Source organism: Elephantulus edwardii, unplaced genomic scaffold (assembly GCF_000299155.1).
Source record: "Elephantulus edwardii isolate Elephantulus edwardi_28Jun2011 unplaced genomic scaffold, EleEdw1.0 scaffold00085, whole genome shotgun sequence".
Taxonomy (NCBI): domain Eukaryota; kingdom Metazoa; phylum Chordata; class Mammalia; order Macroscelidea; family Macroscelididae; genus Elephantulus; species Elephantulus edwardii.
Genome location: NW_006399835.1, coordinates 14,539,210 through 14,560,569, shown reverse-complemented (window position 1 = coordinate 14,560,569; position 21,360 = coordinate 14,539,210). Strand labels below are relative to the sequence as shown.

Here is a 21,360-nt window from a genome sequence, read left to right as displayed (position 1 = left end):
CATCCCAAGCATGAAGTTTGCACTTGAGTTATCTTACACTTCACTTTGAAATCAAAGACATAAATCTTTATTCATATGAACCACTTCCTCCTTTTCTAACATGTGATCAAAAGTTTACTGTTTATGGGAAATATGTCCTAGTTATTTTAGTTTAAGAAAACATTAATAGACATCATGAACAGGAAATAAAATTCTATTGTACATGCAAAAATGTAAAACAGAATGACCAAAAGAAAATCCAGCAAGCAATGGTAAAAATAACAAATCATTTACTGTTTTATAATGTTAAAGTCTTTCACCAAGACAAGTTGCAATCAAATTAATGTGAGTTATGGAAAATGACATACATAAAGATGTATTTATACAAGTGCAAACTAAATATTTTCCATACAGGTATGTAAATGAAAAGATAGACAGTAAGTGCACACTTGATACGACTATGCAGGCAACACTCAGTTAGTTTTAGATACTCTTGGATGGTTCATGCACAAACTTTCCCAGAGTACAAGTTCAGTCAGTCTTTTGGGGGATTCGGAGGGATGATTATCAAAGGTTTGAGTTCCTTGCAGGAAGATCAGTATGGACTGAGGGTGAGGGTGGTCAGTTATATATATTACTTACTGTAATCTGTGATTGTCGAGGAAGAGGTGTGGCTGTTGGTGTGATAGTAATACTGCTGGTGACTTTATTGGTGCTTTTATTTAGTGCCCCATTCGTTAAGCCTTGAGTTCGGTTATCCTGCGGTGGTGTGGAAGGGCTGGCAGGTCTCACGGGGCTGGCCACAGCTTGCATGTAAGGACTTCCTAAGTGAATGTGGATTTTATTATCCTCAGTAGTTATCACACTTGACCCATTACTGTTTGAACGCTGAAACTGCCATGATGACTGCCGGTCTGGGGAAACTCTGAAAATCGCGTGCTTGGCACTGATTTCTATTGGCTCTGGGGAGCGTCCTTGCTCTGGAGAGCTAGCTGAACCAGTCACAGCCAAAACCTGAATAGGTGACATTGTCCTTTCTGGAGTTATAGAACCACATGACTCTGGGGTCTGTGCTCTGGCAAAGGTTGCCATGGTAATCGGGGACATGCCTTGCTCTAAATTTGTGAGGCCTTCAGTAGCAGTTTTGGATTTCACTGGCGTTATGGAGGCATTCTGGAGGATTGTTATCCTTTGCTTTGGGGTGCCACAGTTTGGAATCACTGCTGTGCTTGTGTAGGAGTGAGGACTCTCCGTGGTCGGACTTGTGATTTCAAGAGTGGCTGTGTTTTGGGCATGGTCTGGAGTAACTTTTATATGGAGTGGTTGCCCAGGCGTGTGACTCAGGACAAGATCTCCAGGTTGCACAAAGTTGCCATTGGCCTTAGCTTGTAGTTTTCCATTCTGAGGATGGCCCTCCTTGGATTTCATCCAAGGAATCCATAGCTTCCTATTAACAGGACAGGGAATGGAAGAGTTGCATTTGAAGGACAGCACTGATTCCTCCTCAATGGGGTCCTCCCCGTGGTCCTCACTCTCCTCATACAACTGCCCGTTGATGACTGCTCGTTCCAGAGGAATGAGACTTTTATAATCAGGTGGTTCATTGTCTACTGCTTCTGTTTGGACTTCTTTAGAAAACACCTGAGGATCAGAGATTCTTCTTCCATTGAGACTAGGCCGGAGGGTCTTACTGAAATGCCGGTACCTCTCTAGCTCCTTAGTGAGGTTTTCAATTTCTCTTCCTAAGTCTCTATTCCTGTTTTCTTGCTGATTGAGTTTCTTTTGCAGAACTGAGTGATCTCCCTGGAGGTGACATATTAGGTCCTCAGTAGCCATGTACTCGTGAATTTTCTCTTTTAAAGCATCAACCTCTCTCTCAAGGTGACCTGACTTTGCTTCTTCTTCTTGAAGCCTTTTAAAAAGCCACTGTTCATGACTAGACTCAGTCTTTTCTGCTAACTTGTACTTGGCAAGTTCCATTTTAACATGTTCCAGCTCTTCAGATAAAAACTGAGCTTTGTCTCGTTCACTAGCATACCTTCGTTCCAGAGTCTCATACTCGTCTTCTGTTTTCATGAGGTCATCCTCAATGGCTTTCATGTCCTTCAACTTCAGTTTCAGTCTTTCTACTTCTTGAGAGAGCTCTTTAATCTTATTGTTTTCTTGGTGTAACGTTGTTGTGGACCTGCCAGTATCTTGTCTTAATTTGTTTTTTAGGGAATCTTTCTCAGTTGCTTCTAATGATTGAAGTCGACTTTTCAACACACTAACTTTTGACAGGAGATCATTTCCTTTCTCCTCTTCTGCTTTCAGTTTCTTTTTTAGATCATCTCTCTCTTTGGTTACACTGTACATCTTTTCTTCCACATCGGTTTTGGACTTCAGCGCCCTTTTAGTTTCCTCAATTAACTTCTCAGTAACCGTTGTAACTTTATTTTGTTCCGCTTGAAGCTGAGAAGCAGCAACTTGTAACTTATCTTCAGTTTGCTTTAATTTCTCACTCATGGTTTTCCGTTCATCAACAAGCATTACAGTTAATGTTTTCAATTTAGTTAAGTCCTCTTTTAGCGTAAATTCTGTCTTCTCCAGCCGACTTTCAATGGCTTCTAACTCTTTGATCCTCACTTTTAAACTCTCCAGTTCTTGAGACAGCTGCTTTGTGGTCATCCTTTCTTTTTCTAAATTACATTTCAGAGAGTAACATTCTTCTTTGCTTTTGTTGAAAGCATCTTCTAATTTTTCCAGGCCCATAATCCTTTTACTGAGTTTGTCAACTTCTAGTTTAAAGTCTTTACTCTGGGATGTTTCCTTTTCCAGCCTTTTATTGAGATCTCTGCACTGCTCTTCCATTCTTATGAGCTCCTCGTCCTTCCCTTCCATTTCTAGCACACGTTTCCTGAGCTCCTCCACTTCGGTCAGGATACTCGAGTTTCCATATTCTCCTTTGTTGATTTTTTCTTTTATATCTTGCAGCTCTTCTTCGGCTTTACGTAAAGACCGGTTTGTCTCTTCTAACTCATCAATTTGCCGGCTGAGGGCTGCCAACTTTTGTCTGAGCTGACGATTTTGGCTGTCCTCATTGGTGAGCTTTGCCATAATTGCTTCTTGGTTCTGGTGAAACTCTGTGGTCTGTGTTTGCAGTTCTTCCTCTAGTCTGGTTGCTTTCTGCTCTTCTTCCTGAGCTCTGGCCTCAGCAAGGGCTAGTTTAGCGTGTGTTTGCTTCGCACTCGTGGTCAGGTCTTGGATTTTCTGTCTTTGAAGGGTAAGCTGTGCCGTCAGCCTTTGTTGTTCGTCCACCACCATCAAAGCAAAAGACTTAAGCTTGGTCAGCTCGTCCTTCAGGGCGGTGACCCTCTTCTCCTCTTCTTGCTCCTTCCTTTCCTGGGACTCCGTTTCTTGGTCAATCAGCTTCTTTAATCTGCAAAACACAAGAATGCACTCAGTGTTGTGACTGATACTTTTTTAACCTAACAACTGTGCTTGAACACTTAGGTAATTTAGAAAGATTTTATCAGCTTACATAAGATATGGAAAGGAGTTTCTGAGTTTCATAAGGGAGCTAAATCTTTTTCTCAACAAATGTTTTGCTTTTTTTCCTTTTACAGTTGCCTGGGAAGCATTTCAGTTCTCCAGGAGCCCTATATTTGGTTTAGATTCCTCATATAACATGTAATAATCAGTTGGCAACCTAGCCTGAAGGCTATGAAAACAGCCATATGCCTGATATTAAGACAGGTCAGCTTATCAACTATCTAACATGACTAATTATTGAAATTCTTTGAACTTCAGTATCCCCATATGAAAAATGAGTATTGTATCACCTTGAACTTTTTATTGCAATTAAATGAAAATGCATCCAAGACCCTACTCACAGTCCTGGCACAGTAAGCCTTTGATCAGTGTTAATTGTTTTTTATACTAATGAGGTTATTATCTTTAATTAAATGGCTTATGGGAACTGTTATAATATGTGGTACATTAATAAGCGATAGTCAACTTCCTGGTTCTTAGTTAAAAGTTTAGTCACATTTCTTAGAAGTTACTGGTATATCCCACATTCACTGACAGACCTGTCTGTCAAGAAACTTGGTTTGCATTACCATTTAAGGAGCCACTCATATATACCTTATTCTACAGAGAATGGAAATTTAATGAAGAGAACTGAGAGACATCTCAGGGGTTCAGAATTTTCCCAACATGAAAAAAACATGAGGTGTGGTAAGAAGGAGCTTATTGATCAAGGGCAGAGAGTTTATTATCAAGAACATAATTATTCCTTCTTAAATGTCATCTTTTTCTTTCATCTTTTTAATCTGTCAACATAATCTGCAGTCTAAATTCTCTCTTCTACATATTTTTCCCACAGTAGTGAGATCACAGTCTTAAATTTGTGGCCCTCTTAATTACACTGGGAATAGACTGATTATAGAGCATGTAATTACAACATTTGAAGTATTGTTATGTTATACAGAAGCTAAAATAGAATGGAATGCCTCAAGGATTTACTAAAAGATTTGTCAATGGTGAAGTTATAATTTTTTTTTCTGGTAAAGAATGGAAAGTTCTTAATATTTTACCAATATATTGTCTTTTCTATTATTGTTGTTGTCATGTGCCATCAGGTTGCCTGCAACTCATAGTGACCCTATATACAGCAGCTCTGAAACCTTCTCTATCCTGAGACAGTCTCACTTGACTCCAACACACCAACCTCTTTTGCCCCAATTACTTTATCAGTCCATCTCATCCAAGGTCTTCCTCTCCTGCGCTATCCCTCCTCCCTTCCAAGCATGATGTCCTTGGTCCCTTCTGGCCACGTGCCCAAAGTATGTGAGACAGAGCTTTAAAATCCTAGCCTCCAAAGAGAAACTTGGTTTTACCCTCTCCAAGATAGACTTAATCTGTTTTCTCAGCAGCCCATGGTATGTTCAAGACTCTTCTCTGCTACTGCAACTCAAGGGCATTGATTCTTCTTCTGTGATCCTTAGTCATTGACCAGATCTCTGATACATAGCAAGTAATTGTAAAGACCATGACCTGGATCAGGTGCACTTTAGTCTCTAGACTGAGATCATTGTTTCTCAGTACTCTGGAGAGGCCCCTGAGAAAAGATTTTTCTCAGTGATTTCCTGACTACTGGTACTAAGAGTATTGATTGTGGAACCAAGAAAACTGTCATTGTTAACAACCTCAATCTCTTCTCTATCATGAGAACTAATGAAGTTAGTCTATCATGGGAATGAGTTAAGTGTCCAATGTATGTCATTAATCTTTACTACAGAATTTTCTTGAGAGAAGTTTATGAATTTAAGAGAATAATTTTAAAAGAAAGTAATTTTGAGCTGCCTTCTTAGAAAGAATTATTTTTGAAGTCCTACTCTGTTCTTTTTACATGATTATACTATACAAGATGATATACAACAACATGCTGAAAGTTACTGTATAATGCAAGATGTCCCAATTATTTTTTTTTATTTGTAGGTGTATGTAGGGTACTTTTAGTTTTTCATCTTTTGAGAAATGACAGGTGAATAGCCCAAGGGCTGTAACAGCCTGAGATTTAGAAGCAGCAGGACAGGATGCTAGGGGTGAGGTGGTAATGTTCTTATCCATGACTGTGTCAAGATGCTTGTTCCTGGCTCTCACTGTGAACCACTCCCTATTTGAGATGCCTGGGAGCCTGCGAAGGGAAATATGGCAGCTTCTTCCTGAGTGGTTATGGAGTTCATAACTATGTGGTAGATTCCATAGATGAAATGCCTGCTGGAGATTTCATTATCGAAACATTGGCAAAGTGGCTCTTCCTCCCACCTTAGCATTAGAATCAAGTTATATGGTTTTGACAATGTGTTGAGCAAACTCATCATATTATTTTCCACTCTACACAATTCTCATGATTTTGAAAAGCGTTTCACAATAAACTCTTCTAGATGGTTTGGTGGTTTGTTTTCCTTCCCCACTTACTAAATAATATGTGCCGTTTTCATGAGAAGAGGGTGTGAGAGCAGGGGAGACTGTTTTGCAATTTAATGAGAGTATTTAAATGGAATGGTGATTAGTGAACCTTGGCAATTTATAGGGAAAAAAATTTCAAAAAAATGTCAGTTGTTTCTATTGCATTCAATACTTTTGGCATTCTCAGTGTAAGCAAGATACATCTTTTCATGATTTCTAGAAATTGGCTAACATCCTTATCTGCTCTCAAGCCCCATCTTACAAGATAACTACAAGTGACATCTGAGTGTATTTGTGCTCACCATTTTTTTACTACTTGTTTCTCCGCAATTTGCCACTTCCCTGGGCTATTCTCTTGAGAACACTAAAGGCAGTCAGTAACCTGGTCATGTCAAGTTTTTCAGGGAGAGAAATGACAGTTTATATGTAGAAATATAACTAGGTGCATACTTTTTCTTTCACAGAAAACAAACTTTCTTATAAAAATGTTTTGTGTATCTCTATCCCACCTAACCTGTCTATATGAATGCTTTCATAAAATATTTGCTGAACACTAACTGTATTTTAGTGATCTGTGGTCTACAATCTCTTGAGTCCATGACTCTTAAAGCCAAATGTTTTCAGAATTCCAAGATTTTGGAAGGTTGTAGGAAAGCAGTAAAAACCATTCCTAGCAAGGCCTTTTATCATACTCTTGGTTTTGAAGTTATTTAGTGTGCCACTGTGCTGTGCTTTTGCCCTTGAATGGTGATCTCTGGGAAAAGTCTCAGTTCTAAGTTGAAAATATGTCTTTAGGTGACACTATCAGGGAGTCTTATTCTTTTCTCTACTGTCCCAGTTTGTCTGTTTTCCATCTTTTTAATAGAAATCTAGGTTTAACTCCATATTTTTCTCTCATTCTACTCAGAAGAAACTATTGTGCCTCCAGTCAGAACTGTTAGTATGATAGCTGGTCTAGTTCTGGTCTCAAAGTAGATGAGAGTTGTGGCTCTTGTGAACTTGTTTCTTCCTGCACTTTTGATTACCTTCTTCCTGTTTTGCTCCTTATGAATAGAGGCCCATAGTTATGTCTTAGCTGGCTACTTGCAAGTTTTTAACATCCCAAAAGTGTTGTTGTTTCTTTATCTAGTGCTCCAGAGGTTTCCACCCCAAAATACTGCATCTTGATACAATTTTATCAAATAAGAAAGGCAGCAGCTATTTTTGAAAGGGAAAGGAGAATTCACAGAACACAAATACTGTCAGATCTGTTTAGAAAAATAAATTTCAGAACTGGGGTTATAGAAATTAATTCCCTTCATGACTGCATAACCCTAGAAAACCTTTGTTCACCCTCGGCAGTACGTGTACCCCATTTGGAAGACTACTTTCTTGCAATACACATATTCATGTTCAAGTACTGACACCACAGAATTATAAGGAACATTCATTGAATTCTGTCCAATAAAAACAGGTTATAGAAGCTGGTTTTATGAACACAAATGTGAGGTAGTTAAATCCAAACTGGCTTAAAGCAGTATCTTATTACAGCTTTTCTTTTAAAGTTTCTATTATGGTTCAAAACTGCTATTACTTACTGTGGTTTATCACTATTATTATGTGTAACACCAGTTCCTGGGTTATGTGTGTGTGTGTGTGTGTGTTTCCAAGAATATCACATCTGTCATCTTGAATGTTCTTTGGAACTAACCAACTAACCATAATGCTGATTCTTCACTACAAATTATACATTTAGAGGGTCTTTTTAGTTTTATTTACACACAAATATGTCAGCACACATGTGTTACTATATTTTATCTTCCTCTATGTGACACACAAATGAGTTTTAGTAATATGCATCATATAATACACATATGAAACAGATGGAGTGTCTATATGCTATGCCAGTTATAGCCATAAGAATTTAAACAAAACTCTCACCACTTTTGATTTTGTCTTTGTTATGTGCCTTACCGTCAACCCTACTAAAATACAAAAAACTTGTCTGATTCATGTGTATCTCCTATGGCATCCTTCCACAAAGCTCTTATACATGGAGGATGGGATCAAGTGAATAATGTCCATTCCCCAGCTCCTCAGTCTCCTTTGGTTATTTCATCTCTGTAAACAATAACAGTAACAACAAGCAAAAAAATTATTCCTTTTTTTGCCCCTCAAGTCAGGAGTTCTAATGGAACGAGTATTTGTTTTATTATACAAACATTATTATTAGATCAACAGCAAATGGAATTGAAAAGAATACTCGTCTATGATTCTATCCCACCAGTGATGTTTCTACTTTTCCAGATTCTTAGACACTGGCCTAGATCAATTCCACAGCTATTAATGTCATACTTTGTTTTTCTTAGCTACAGAAATCAAACTATAAGTAGGGAATAATTTCAGTCTGCTTAGTTTCTCATTAGAAATTTAAGGAGACATATATGCCACTGAATTTACTAAGTGGATATTGAATTTAAAACTTCTGTTTTTATGAACATACAAGACTTTTTCTTGGCTCACTGAATTAACAAAAATTGAGCATCTACTTTGCACAAAGGATTATATTCTCTCTCAGATATTTCAGGTTCAGTTCCAGACCACCATAATAAAGTAAATATTGCAATAAAGTGAGTTGCATGCTGTAGCTTATTAATTGTGCTATTATGTGCCGTCAAGTCACTGGCTACTCATAGCGACCCTATGTACAACAGATCTGAAGCCTGCTCTATCCTGAGCTAGTCTCTGAGGCTGACTCAAACACACCTAATCCCATTACCCCAGTTACTGTGTCAGTCCATCTCATCTGGGGTCTTCCTTTCCTGTGCTGTCCCCTCCATCCTTCCAAGCATGATAATCCTTCTCCAACGACTGGTCCCTCCTGGCCGTGTGCCCAAAGTATTTGAGACAGAGCGTCAAAATCCTAGCCTCCACAGAGAAACTTGGTTTCACCCTCTCCAAGATAGACTTATTTTCTTGGCAGTCCATGGTATGTTCAAGACTCCTCTGCAGCACCACAACTCAAAGGCATCAGTTCTTTTGTCATCCTTAGTCACTGCCCAGCTCTCTGATGCACAGCGTAATTTCAAAGACTATGGCCTGGATCAGGCACACCATAGTCTCCAGACTGACATCATTGCTCCTCAGTACTCTGGAGAGCCCCTTGACAGCAGACTTTCCCAGTGCAATTCTTCTTTTGATTTCCTGACTGCTGGTGTCACAACGGTTGCTCTGGAGCTGAGCAAGCTGAAATTGTTAACAACCTCAATCTCTTCTCCATCTATCATGGTGCTGTGCTGCCAGTTGGCCCCACAGTGAGAATCTTTGTCTTCTTGATGTTAAACTCAATTCATATTGAAGACTACAGTCCTTGACTTTCTGCAGCAAATGCTTTGGGTCCTTCTTAGTTTTGGCAAGCAAGGTTCTCTGCACAATGTTTGTCAGAATAGACTCTGAATATTGCACTAGAGTGCCAAAAAGCCAAAGCAAAGGGAAGAAATCAAGACGTTAAGGAGCTGAATAGAAGATTGCAAAGGGCAGCGTGGGAAGGCAAAATATTATAATGAAATGTGCAAAGCGCTCAAGTCAAAATCAAAAGGGCCAAACTCGTTCGGCATTTCTTAAGCTGAAGGAACTGAAGAACAAATTCAAGCCTCAAATTGCAATACTTCGGGGTGCTATGGGCAGAATATTAAATGATCCAGGGAGCATTAAAAGAAGATGGAAGGAGTATACAGAATCACTGTACCAAAAGGAATTGGCTGACATAGAAGAATGTCAAATACATGAAACAATGTACAGTAGTAGTATAAAAATGTTTGAAATAGGGTGGGGAGTGGGGGGAAGGGGGAGGGGAAACATGTTTGAAATACTGTGAGGGTTACCAACAGTGCGACACTTACACCAAGGCACCATGTGTTACCAAGTAGACTTGTTTGGTGCAGGGTTACCATAACCCTTCAGTTTCTAAATTACCTCTCCAAAAACAGAAACCCAAACCCCCACAGTATCTGTGACACATGATAAATTAGAGTGAGTTATACCTGTATACAGTTCTGTTGAAATGAATAGAGGAAGGTCCCCATTTTCAGAGTGTAGAGGCTATAGAGAAAGAATTAGTAGTTCTAGCAAAACTCTTTAAAAGCTCCAGGGCAGCAGCTTTCAGTATTTTTGGTCTTAATGGTTCTTTTACATTCTTAAAAATTGATGATCCTAAAGAGCTTTTTTATAGTGTGGATTATATCTCTCACTATTTACTACATTAGAAATTAAAACAAAGACAGATGAAAACTACCCATTTTTGAAAAATAATAAACCAATTTTGTTAACATAAATAACATTCTTAGGAAAAATAGCTTTTAAAAAAACTAGTGAGAAGTATGGCATAGTTTTACATCTCTGCAAACTCTTTAATGTCTAGCTTAATTAAAGACAGCTGGATTCTCAGAGCTGCTTCTTACATCCCATTTGTTCTTACAGAAATGACATCATCCACATTATGTAGCCTCTAAAAAAGTTGTATTTGTTAGAGAACGAGAGTGGAAATAACATGACAGTGTACTATAAGAACAGTTTTGCCCTCGCAGACGGGGTCCATATTTAAAATAGTGCTAGAAGACAGCCTGTCACTGGCCTAGTCACTGGCTCTGCTTCTATTATTAATAAAACTCCTTGCTCAAGTGCTGCCATGAGTTCGATGGACTCTGAAGGCAGCTTGTCTGGTTTTCTTGATTTGGTTTATTGTCTGCCGTAAGCAGATGGAGGATTCCCTGTCTTACGTTTTCCCCACTCTCAGTCCTTAGCAAAACCATGAATGACAAAACTCACTGTGTTGTAAGACACTGTCTTTTGCTTGAAACAACAATTTGAAATAGGAGCAGGGAAGCCCGTGAGTTGTTTGGTTTTCACAATGGTTCTGTCCACAGTTTACTGACAGATCTTGATCAACACAGTGAGTACCGACTATGTGCAAAGCATTGTGCTTGTCATTTGTTATGTCTCAGAACCTCCCCTGTAAGTCTGGTTATAACTTAAAAGAGTTATCCAGCAGCAACTAAATGTGACTGTGCCAAATCCGAGTTAGTCTTTTCTTGCAATATTTAAAGCTCTGAAACTCTCATCCAGCTCCTAACTTTGTAAACTTCACTTTGATGAGCCTCAGTTCTTGCTCGTGCTTCCATTCCTTAAGCTACCTTAATAGGGTTTTCGTCCTGATTTAACATATTTACTAAGCAGAAAATAATTTTCTATATCTGTTTTTTTGGTTTTGGGGTTTTTTTTAAAAAAAATGCTTGTTTTCATGGCTAGACTTCTCATAGTTTGGTTGTGAGTAAATCACACTCTCTCCTTGAGCAAATTTTGCCTGATACGTAGTTTTAATTGTTGGATTGCATCAAAAGCAACTGTGCTCATGAATATATAACCACAGAGTTATAGTAGTTCTGCAGAATAATTACATGGAACTTATTGAAAAGCTTCCTTAGGTTGAAATAGGTTTTGGTAATCAGGCCTATAATTTATGTTTCCTCACTGTATTCTCTGCTTTTCAATGAGACTTTTCACTGATTAGTGTAATTTTTAGTAGTACTCATAAAAATAGCTATGATCAGCTTTCTTTTAAAAAAAATCTATGTATGCTGCTTCCTTTTATTTCTTTCACAAGTCAAAGAGTTGGGGTTTTTTTCCCCCCAAATTACAGCTATAGCATACCATAGCCGTAATGTAATGTTTAATTCATTTAACTTGGTCAGCAAGATCTAGAACAGTAACACTTTTTTTTTTTTTTTTTTGCATCTGCTGTCAAGTATGAGTGTATGTCTGTGTCTGCTTTATGTCCTTGTTACTGAAGATCCTGTCATCATCATTGAGATCATTTAGAGACATCATAAATGGGTCCAGATCCAGCAAGCTTGGTTTTTCTTTTCCTTCACTATGAAACAAGAAGTAGGGCACGAAGTGCTGGAGGACGGCTTTGGGATAGTGTCAGAGGAATAGATGGTAAAATGGGGCACCATGAGTCAGGCCTTTTCATCATCTGAACAATCTTGTTTGGCTCCCCTGGGGTCAGGGAGTGAAATTATAAGATGCAAATAGTCAAATGACCTATTAATTATAAGGAGCTTGGGAGCTTTTAGCAGAGGAGCAGGTTTCTGAGAAAAGCTTATTAAATCCTCAAGTTGAGCAGAGGGACTGAGATTGGGGTAAATCTCATTCTTCGTTATTTTTAAGAGCAGAGCAAATGGATGGAACAAATGGGGCTTCTCAGAAAGAAAAACTGCTGAAAGGCAGGTTCCAGAACAAGGAAAAGGCCAATCTTAGAGTCCATGGGCAGAGTTTGGGAAGTCAGGCAGTTACAAAGATGCTTGGCAGTTACAAAGTTACATGATGAGGCCAAAAGGGGATCAAGGCTAAGAAAGACACCCTGTTGTGTGATCACAAGGCCAGGTGGAGATGTAAAAAAGTGTTCAGGCCTGGGAAAGAAAATGGGACCTACAGGCAAGAGAAATAAGGACAGTATGCTTACGTTTGACCAGGATAATTCCTGTTGTTGTTGTTATGTGCCATCCAGTTAAGTATGACTTCCAGCAACACTGTGAATAGATCTGAACTGTGTCCTGACCTGCACCATCCTCATCATCGCTGATAGACATAAATCCATTGCTGCAGTCATTCCATCTGGTTGAGCATCTTCCTGAATTATGTACGTCAGCTTCAGTGCTTCAGTTTTATAAGAACCATTGGATGGCAAGTGTTCATTTAATACCACTTATTTTATGTCTTCTTCACCCTGTATTTTCATATTTATGTTTTCTTTTATTGTGATTTACTTGGATGGACTTACTTTTGCCTGGTTTTGAATATACAATACCAATCATGGAGAAGCTTTTTCAAAACCACTTACTGTTAGTACAACACAGTGCTAGACAGACAGTCTGCTCTTTGTATTCTTCCCCTTCCAACTTCTAGCTGTTCAAAGGCCTTTTAATTATTAGAAGAAGTTTCCTTAGATCACCAGGTTTCTTTTCCAGGCTTATGTGGCACAAATCATTAAGCTTTCTACTAACTAACCAAAACTTTCTTCATCTGTGGAATGGGGAAGATATTAAAGCCTCTCTTACCAGGGATGGATCATTGCTGATGTCAGATGGATCCTGGCTGAATGCAGAGAATACCAGAAGATCGTCTATTTGTGTTTAATTGACTATGCAAAGGCATTTCACTGCACTGCTAAACTCAAGGGTCATGCACCTCTTTTAATCAGTCTATTACAGTTTACCATCTCTAATCTTATGTATCCAAAACAACATAAGCTCTAAGATTTATACTCTGGTGGCTTAGTAAAGAATTGTGCTGCCAAGCCAAAGGTAAGTGGTTTGAATCCACCTTCTGTTCCACAGGAGAAAGATGGACAGTCTTCCTTTTTAATTTACTGCTTCTGAAAACCCCCTGAAGGGTCAACTATTAGTGGTTCCAGTTTGAAGGTACTCAACAACAACCTCAGAGTAAAGCCATTATCAGTCCATTCGAAGCATGTTGTTGTTATGTGCTGTCAAGTCACCTGTGACTCATAGCAACCTTATGTACAACAGCTCTAAACCCAGCTCTAGCCTCTGCCAACCTGGCATAAAAAATATCAGTTGTCATTAGAAATATTTATGAAATATTTATAGCCTCTGAAAACACACTGGGGGTGTCAACTCTGAGATAGTTCTCACTCCACAGTGGTGAGTTGAATTTGTTGAAATGTTCAAGTGCAAATGATTAACACATTTGACTGCTAACTCAAAGGTTTGCAGTTCAGATCTATCCCAAAGGGTACTGGAAGAAAGGCCTGGTGATACACTGCAAAAAAATTAGCCATTTAAAACCTTATGGAGCTAAGTTTACTCTGACACTTATCAGGTCACCGTGAGCTGGAATCAACTTAATGGCAACTTGCTGGCAGGATAATTAGCAGTAGGAAACTGGACCAATGGCAAGATGACATAGGAAAGCACTTCAACCACACAGGACTGGCCCTCAGTATAAGTCACCTGGGGAAGGTAGTTAAAATTCACACTGGAGTAAAAGACATTTTTTTGTGCTTTGCCTTCATGTCATTCAGGAGGTTTTTACCAGCCATGTACATCATACCATGGCTGTCATTTCAGAGCAGGGTTTCATACTGATTTTTGGGCTGAATAATTCTTTTTCCCTGTGCATTGTAGGATAATCCTTGACTTCTATTTGGAATGCCAAAAGTATCCTAATACCTCCTCATCCCAACTCACTTGTGACAATGAAAAAGACTCAAGATTGCCAGATGGCCCCAGGGGGCAAAAACCCTGGCTAAGAATTACTGTTTTAGATCATTAAAACAAACAAAAAATTCCAACCAACCAATCAAACAATAAAAATTCTTGTTAGAACCCTCTGTGGTACTTGTCTTTTCATGACTATTATCTATCTGCCACATAGCTGTATTTGCGACTAGCCACTATTTTTCATTTTCCCCTTGTTCACAAATCCATTCCTAGAAGAGAATGCTGCTTTGAATGTGCAGTATCCAGTGAGACACCATAATGTAAAAATGGATCCCAAAAGCTGTCTTTCCCAAGTCCTCCCTGACTTTCTGCTCATCTTTCCCATTTTTGATTGTGAATATGCACTTTCATTACTGGTATCACAGACTGAGGCAAGTGTATCTGGTGACTGAGAGGTGAGGTGGGCTGCCTGGTTTGGCACAGACCTAGAAAATACAGCCTTTTTCTGTACGTGCTACGCTCAACTTGTGGAGAATATGGTTGAGAAGATTTTTTAGTTTTCTGAGTTAAGAGTGAGTCACATAGTAGAACACACAATCTGTGATCATCTGGGATTTTCATATAATGCACAAGGTTCATTTTGCTCACTTTTTAGGCAAATCTGAATTTCAGTCTAAAATACTGGATCAACATTTGTTTGCATACAGTATAAAAAAGAAAATCTTGTAGTATTTTTAAATATATATTTATATGTTTCAAATCTATCTATCTATCTATCTATCTATCTATCTATCTATCTAACAAAGATTGTTCTTCTTCTGCATCCTTCGTCTTACTTTTCCCTTTTCCTACCTGGAGCCATTGATGGTAGGCTGTTTTGGTTTTTTTGTGTTGTTTTTTTTTTAAAGAAAGCTAAAGAAGCTTTATTAAGGGGGTTCCCGGATAGGATTCCTTGGTCTAGAGAGACAGACAGATTTAGGGTAGGTTTTTATAGTAAGGGTCTTTAGGGAGGGAAGCCAGGGACATTTCATTGTGGTTTAGCCAGGTAGGTGGTCTTCTAGTGATGGAAAGGAGGGGCATTCTATGATAGTTTAGTCAGAGGGGTGAGGCTGTTCACCCCCTTTGTTGACATGCTGATATTTCTTGAATCCTTTGTTCTCCCTTTGACCTTGGCCCAGGCCTGACATCCCAGCCTCTTTAGTGAGAAAAAGGGTGACATATTCTTTCTGGCTACTTCCTGCTGAACTAGGGCAAAGATTTGGGGCTTAGAGGCTGGATTGGGATGGCCAAGCACCAGTAGCCAGGGGAGAATATGGATGTCACAGCAGTTGGTTCAAACTTGTCATTTCTTTTATCCTGACACCTGAAGGGTTACCCTGGCGTTGGCAAAGGTGATGGGGGGGCCATCGAATCTGGGTGTCTTCAATCTTCAGCAGCCAGGCCTAAGAGATTGGCTGGGATGGGGATCGGGTTTGGTAGAGGGGCTACCTTACTGTGGCTAGGCCCTAAAGGGCAGTTGGCTTTCCAATGGCCTTGTGTCCCACAGATAGGGCAAGGCCATGTTGGAGGATGACGTTAGGGCAGCAGTTAACCCAGTGACCTTCTTTGCCACAACTGAAGCATGCACCAGGACGTAACTAGCTCCTTGAATGAGGAAATATTTTCTGAATACTCACCGCTGCTGCTGTCACTGCCACTGTCTGTTGGACAGCTATCAGAGCTTGAGTCTGCAGGATGGCTTTCTGATAGGCATGAGTCTCCTTATCAGCCTCTGCCTGTTGCTCTCAGGCATAAAAAACTTTAAAGGCCAGGTTTATAGCAGCTCTTGAATGGGTGTTTGGGGGCCATATCCAACCTTTTTGAGTTTCTTTTTTATATCAGGGGCTGATTGAGTAATAAAATGAGTAGCTAGGACAGTGGCTTTTGCTAATTGTACAGAGTTGCTTTTTGTCTGCCAATGGTAGTTTTTTTTATGTGTACTTCTAGAATTTGTTTATGAATATACAAGCAAATATATGTAAACATTCCATTTCTTTTTTACGCACAAAAAGCAGTACTATAAACACTGCCATCTTGGTTTTTGCAGTTAAACACTCCTTGGAGATCCTTCTGTTAGATCAGTGTTTTTGAACAGGAGAAGGAAAGAGAAATAACATATTGCTTACTACGTGCTTTTGGAGTTGCAGTGCACTTTCTTACCTCTAAGCTACAAGAGCTCCAAAGAAATCTTTACAACCTCATGCATAAAACTGTAATTTGTAGGGTTATTTATATGATTAGTACAGAAAGGTATTGAAATCATATGCTTTTTCTGTTTTGAAGCTTTTAATGCTGTGATTCATTTCAATAGTAAAATTACTGTATTTAGAACCTTCATGGTACCTGTTTTGTAGTGTCTAGGGAGTTCTGGTGGCTTTTAGAGGTAAGGAGTTGTGCTGCCAATTCAAAGGCACATGGTTCAAATATATCCGCCACTCTGCAGAGAAATGATGGGTAGATTCCTTATCCTGTGATTTAGAACTGCTCAGAACCTGATGCAGGGTCAGTTATGAGTCAGTTCTGACTACAGCACATAAAAACAAAAACATTATATAATCACTGTTTAGTTTTTTGCTTGAGAAACTGAGGTTTAAGGCTGGTAAAACACCATGCAAGCTATGGTCCTATGGCAGCCCTGTAACTAGAATGAAGACTCAAATCAAAGCGTATGTCTAGTTAACACTGACTTATATGACTTGGCTTATAGAGAGAAGGAAGCCAGCATATTGAGGAGTTGTCCACTGTGCCATTGATCTTACTTTATTCCTTATAATAGCCTTATGAAGGAAATTATTCCTATTTTATTATAGATGGAGGAGGGACCAAAATCATAAGATCTGAAGAAGTTAAATAATTTACAAAAAAAGCACAAATAATCAGGCCGATTTTTAAACATTTTATTTATTTAATTTTTTTAAATTCAGAGCCCTTCTGACTGAGCCCTATTGGTGCAATATTAAGTACTCAGCTGATAACCTAAAGATCAAGGGATTGAACTCACGAGCTCTATAGGAGAGGAGACCTGGGGTCTAGTCCTGTGGTGATTAAAGCCTAGAAAATAGCAAGGGGCACTTCTACTCTGTCATCATATAGGGTTACTGTGAGCTGACGTGTACTCATTGGCACACAACAGCAACATATGACCAGAAAGCCTGCTTTCTTTCAGCCTCATAAAGCTACATGCTAGAAAGCTCAGAGTGTGGACCTCAGCAAAATGTCCCCTTTCTACTACTCTGATTTTGGTGTTTATGTGTTCAGTTTTGAATATTCTGCCCTCACCCCTGAATCTGTTGGTCTGTCTTCCTCACTGCTATGTGGAATATTGTATTTTACTTAGTTAAGGTTTTTTTCCTAAGGAACTCTGTGTCCCTGGTTTGAATACACCAGTTGCTTTCCGGGAGAAAGGTGAGGCAATCTCCTGCTGTAAGTGGAGGGTTGAAGCCATGACTTAGAATCAACCTAAAGCAGATTTGGATCTCTTCACTAGAACAGAAACTCTTTTAGGGGTGTGTGTGTGTGTGTGTGTGTGTGTGTGTGTGTGTGTGTGTGTGTGTATGAGAGAGAAAGAGAAGAGTGAGTGTTTTACTCATTGTTGGTCTGTCTAAATCAATGGTACAGGATAGGGCAGGTTTCAGGATGGCTGTTCACAGGACTGCTGTGAGTCAGACTCAACTCTATGGCACCTAACCACCACCACATTAGGGAATAAGGGTGTGGTCTTCAGCAGGAAACACATAGAAATCCCCCTTCTTTACAGTTTACAAATTAAGAGTTCCCATTTTGTTGAGCAATAATTTCATACCAGTTACCATGCTAGTAACTTAAAAACAGTCACATGAGACAAGGTATCATTTTGCTCTTTTAACAGATAAGGAATTGATATTCAAAGATGTTTAAAAAAATTGCCAAATGTCCAACTAGTAATATGAAGACTCAGAATGCCAGTATCATTTTCACTCCAAATTCTTTTTCTTATCACCATGAAATCCATACAAACCTCCTGCCTCAGACCTTATGCATCATCCTCTCCTCTGAATTTATATGCTGTAATATTCCCTTTGTCAGGAGACAGAAAATCACCACCACTGGCAACCCACCGCGTGTCACATTATTTTGTATAGGCTCATAGCTACTTGAACCTTGATCATGAGACATTAGCAAATATTCCTTTAATGTAATAATATAGCAAGGTTAGTCATTTGGCATAAATTCATAATTATTTTTGGACGGCTTGAAAATTGTGGCTTTGCCAGTAATAACATCTCATGTTCCCCAGAGGAGGTGAATTTGTCATAAATGCCATTTCCGCAGAACATTTCAAGGAACTTAAAGTTCTCGGAAAATATTTTTCACAGGCAGCCTTATTCTCAGGCAAACTTCAAGGACATAATACTATATATACTCTTAGAAATATATATGTTCTATCTTATTAAGTAATTTTTATCATCCATAGTCTGTTTCTATTTAGATATTCCTTTTTTTGTAACTTTAAGGAAGCAGAAAGAAGATTCTCTGAAAAATATTTTTCTATAGGTGCACAATTTTCGTTTTTAATCTCCATTAGTCCCTTTTTTTCTCTTCCAAGATTATAATTTCTTTTCATTCATATAATGCAAATAGGTATATTGGAACATTAGTGTAATTCCTTGCTCTTAAAATTTATTCTTTAAGAAAGCACCAGAGTGCCTTCCATAGTGGTTATACCATTTTACATTCCCACCAGCAGGGAATGAGAGTTCCAATCTCTCCACAATTTTGCCAGCATTTGTTGTTTGCTGCTCTGCTGAACTTTGCTATTGTTGCTGAAGTGAGATGGTATCTCATCATTGTTTTGATTTGTTATAAAATAGGACAGACAAGGGGGAGTGGTTGGGGAGAAAATGGGGAAAGAATGGACAGATAATGAAAACTACATTAGGATAGATGTAGGGAAAAACTTTCCGAAAGGAATATATGACTATGCATTATACATATGAGAACAGTCTGGAACAAAGAGTACATTGTGGGGTGGGCTGTGGGAGAGGGAGAAAATGTGCAACAATGAAGAAAACAAACAAACAAAAAAACCCCCTTGCTCTTTAGTGATTGCTTTTCTTTATTTTCTCCTTTTAAAAAGAGTTTATCCTTCTCAGATCTTTCTGAGCCAAATGGGGGGAGGAGAAGGAAAAAATACTTATAAAACCTTGTTCCTTTAAACTTTTTTAAAAAAATATTTTCCTTCTTTATTTAGTTTTCATATGTTAAGTCACTGCTGATTATTTTGTCTGATCGAACATAAAGACAGAGGCAAGTTGTGTGCTGCAGTAGATGAGTTAACTGGTTTCACCTCCTTGTAGTCTGGCTGCCTACACAGAGGCAGCGGCTAACCTGGTATGCTTGGGAAACCAAACACTTCCTAGCTCGTTAGTGGAAAACACAAACTTCAGAAATTTAGAAACCACAACAACAGAAGTTTATGTTTTACTAGGACTGCTCAAGTCTTATGGTTTGCCATAAGAAATGGGAAAGATAGGCACCCAGGAGATATAAAATATGACACATTTTGATTCTTAGAGGGAGCCCTGGTATCCTAGTGGGTAGGATGTGCTGCCAACCAAAAAATGGTGTCTTGCTGGGACACCTGGTGACTCGGAGGGAGAAAGATGAAAAACCTCCTCGCACCTAACTTAGAGCCTTTTCAAAACCTTGCTAGAGTCCGTTCTGACTCAAGAGCCATTGTTGATATGTGTCATCTAGTCTGGACAGACTCCAAGCTGACCTTCCAAGTGGGCTTTCAGAGACTACATAAAGGCAAAGGAAGGGCCTGCCCATCTTTCTCCTGCTGAGCTGCTAGTAAAACCTTACTCTATCCTGCACCATTCTCTCCATCTTCAATATCCTCAAGCCCACTGTACCAGTCACTGTGTCAATCCATTATTGAGGGCTTTCCTCTCTTTCTCTGCCCCACCACCTTTTTCAACATGATAGTTTTTTCCAATTACAACCCCTCCTAATAACATATCTAAAATATAAGAGATGAAGTTTCACCATTCTTGCCTCTAAAAAGCACCCTGGTAGCACAGCCTGCCAGACAATCTTGTTTGTTCTCTTGGAAGTCCATAGAAGTGCCCTTCTCTAACAGCACAACTCAGAGGCATCAATGCTCATTCTGTCCTTATTTACTTTCAAATACATAGCAAACTACTGAAAAGACCATACGGCTTAGTCTTTAAAATGGACATCCTTGTTCTTTTGCAGTTTGGAGAGATTTACACAGCAGAGTTTCCCAATATAACATGTCTTTTGATTTCTTTATTGCTATTTACATGGATGTAAAGTGTAGATCCAAGAAAAATAAAATGCTTGGCAACTTCAGTCTCTTCTCCATCATGATGTTTTTCTTAACATGATGTTGACTACTTGACCACTGGTGAATTGTTTTGTTTTCTTTATGTTGACCTGTTATCCATAGCGAAGGCTATAATCTTTGATCCTTACGGGACTTACTTTTTTTGATCATTTCTTCACATTAATTTAGTAAATTAGTAAGCAGAAGGAAAGAGGAATTGGAAAATCTGATGCCAGCAAATAATGGTATTTAGAGGTTATGGCAGTTGAAGGATGAAGGTTAGTGCTTGGTTTGACAGTTATGCCAGTGAGCACTTCTCTTTACCCTTCCCTTGTTTTTTAATTGAGGATGATTGCTTTTCATCTCTTCTGTAATATTCTGGAGAGCTATATGTAAACTTTAATAATTGTTGTTATTGTTATATGCCATCAAGTCACCTGCAACTCACAGCAATCCTATGTATGATAGCCCTAAACCCTGCTCTATCCTGTGCCAATCTTGACTGTCTCTGACATACCAACCACCCCAGTCACTGACTCAATCTCATAGAGGGTCTTCCTCTCCTGCACCTGTCCCTCCATTCTCCCAAGAATGATGACTGGACCCTCCTAGCAACATGCCCAAAGTATGTCAGACAAAGCCTCAGAATCCTTGCCTCCAAGGGAACAGTCTGGTTTCATCTTCTCCAGGACGAACCTGTCTGTTCTCTTAGCAGTCCATGATATATTCAGGACCCTTCTCCAACACCACAGCTCTGTCGATTGACCCAGCGGTGAGAATCTTTGTTTTCTTGATGTTGAGCTTCAGTCTATATTGAAGACTGCAGTCCTTGACTTT

The 21,360-nt window shown here is 39.1% G+C and overlaps 1 protein-coding gene across 2 annotated transcripts in view; it reads right to left on the bottom strand.

Moving 5' to 3' along the window:
* Positions 1-247: 247 nt before the first annotated feature.
* FILIP1L (filamin A interacting protein 1-like) overlaps positions 248-21,360 on the bottom strand; it is a 105,980-nt gene continuing 84,867 nt past the window's right edge. Inside the window, exon 2 of one of the 2 annotated variants that reach the window (XM_006890025.1) lies at positions 248-3,397. In XM_006890025.1, coding sequence (XP_006890087.1) covers positions 601-3,282 — 2,682 coding nt within the window. In that variant the 5' untranslated portion in view covers positions 3,283-3,397 and the 3' untranslated portion in view covers positions 248-600. The remainder of the gene's footprint in view (positions 3,398-21,360) is intronic. The other variant, XM_006890024.1, reaches the window with a different exon arrangement.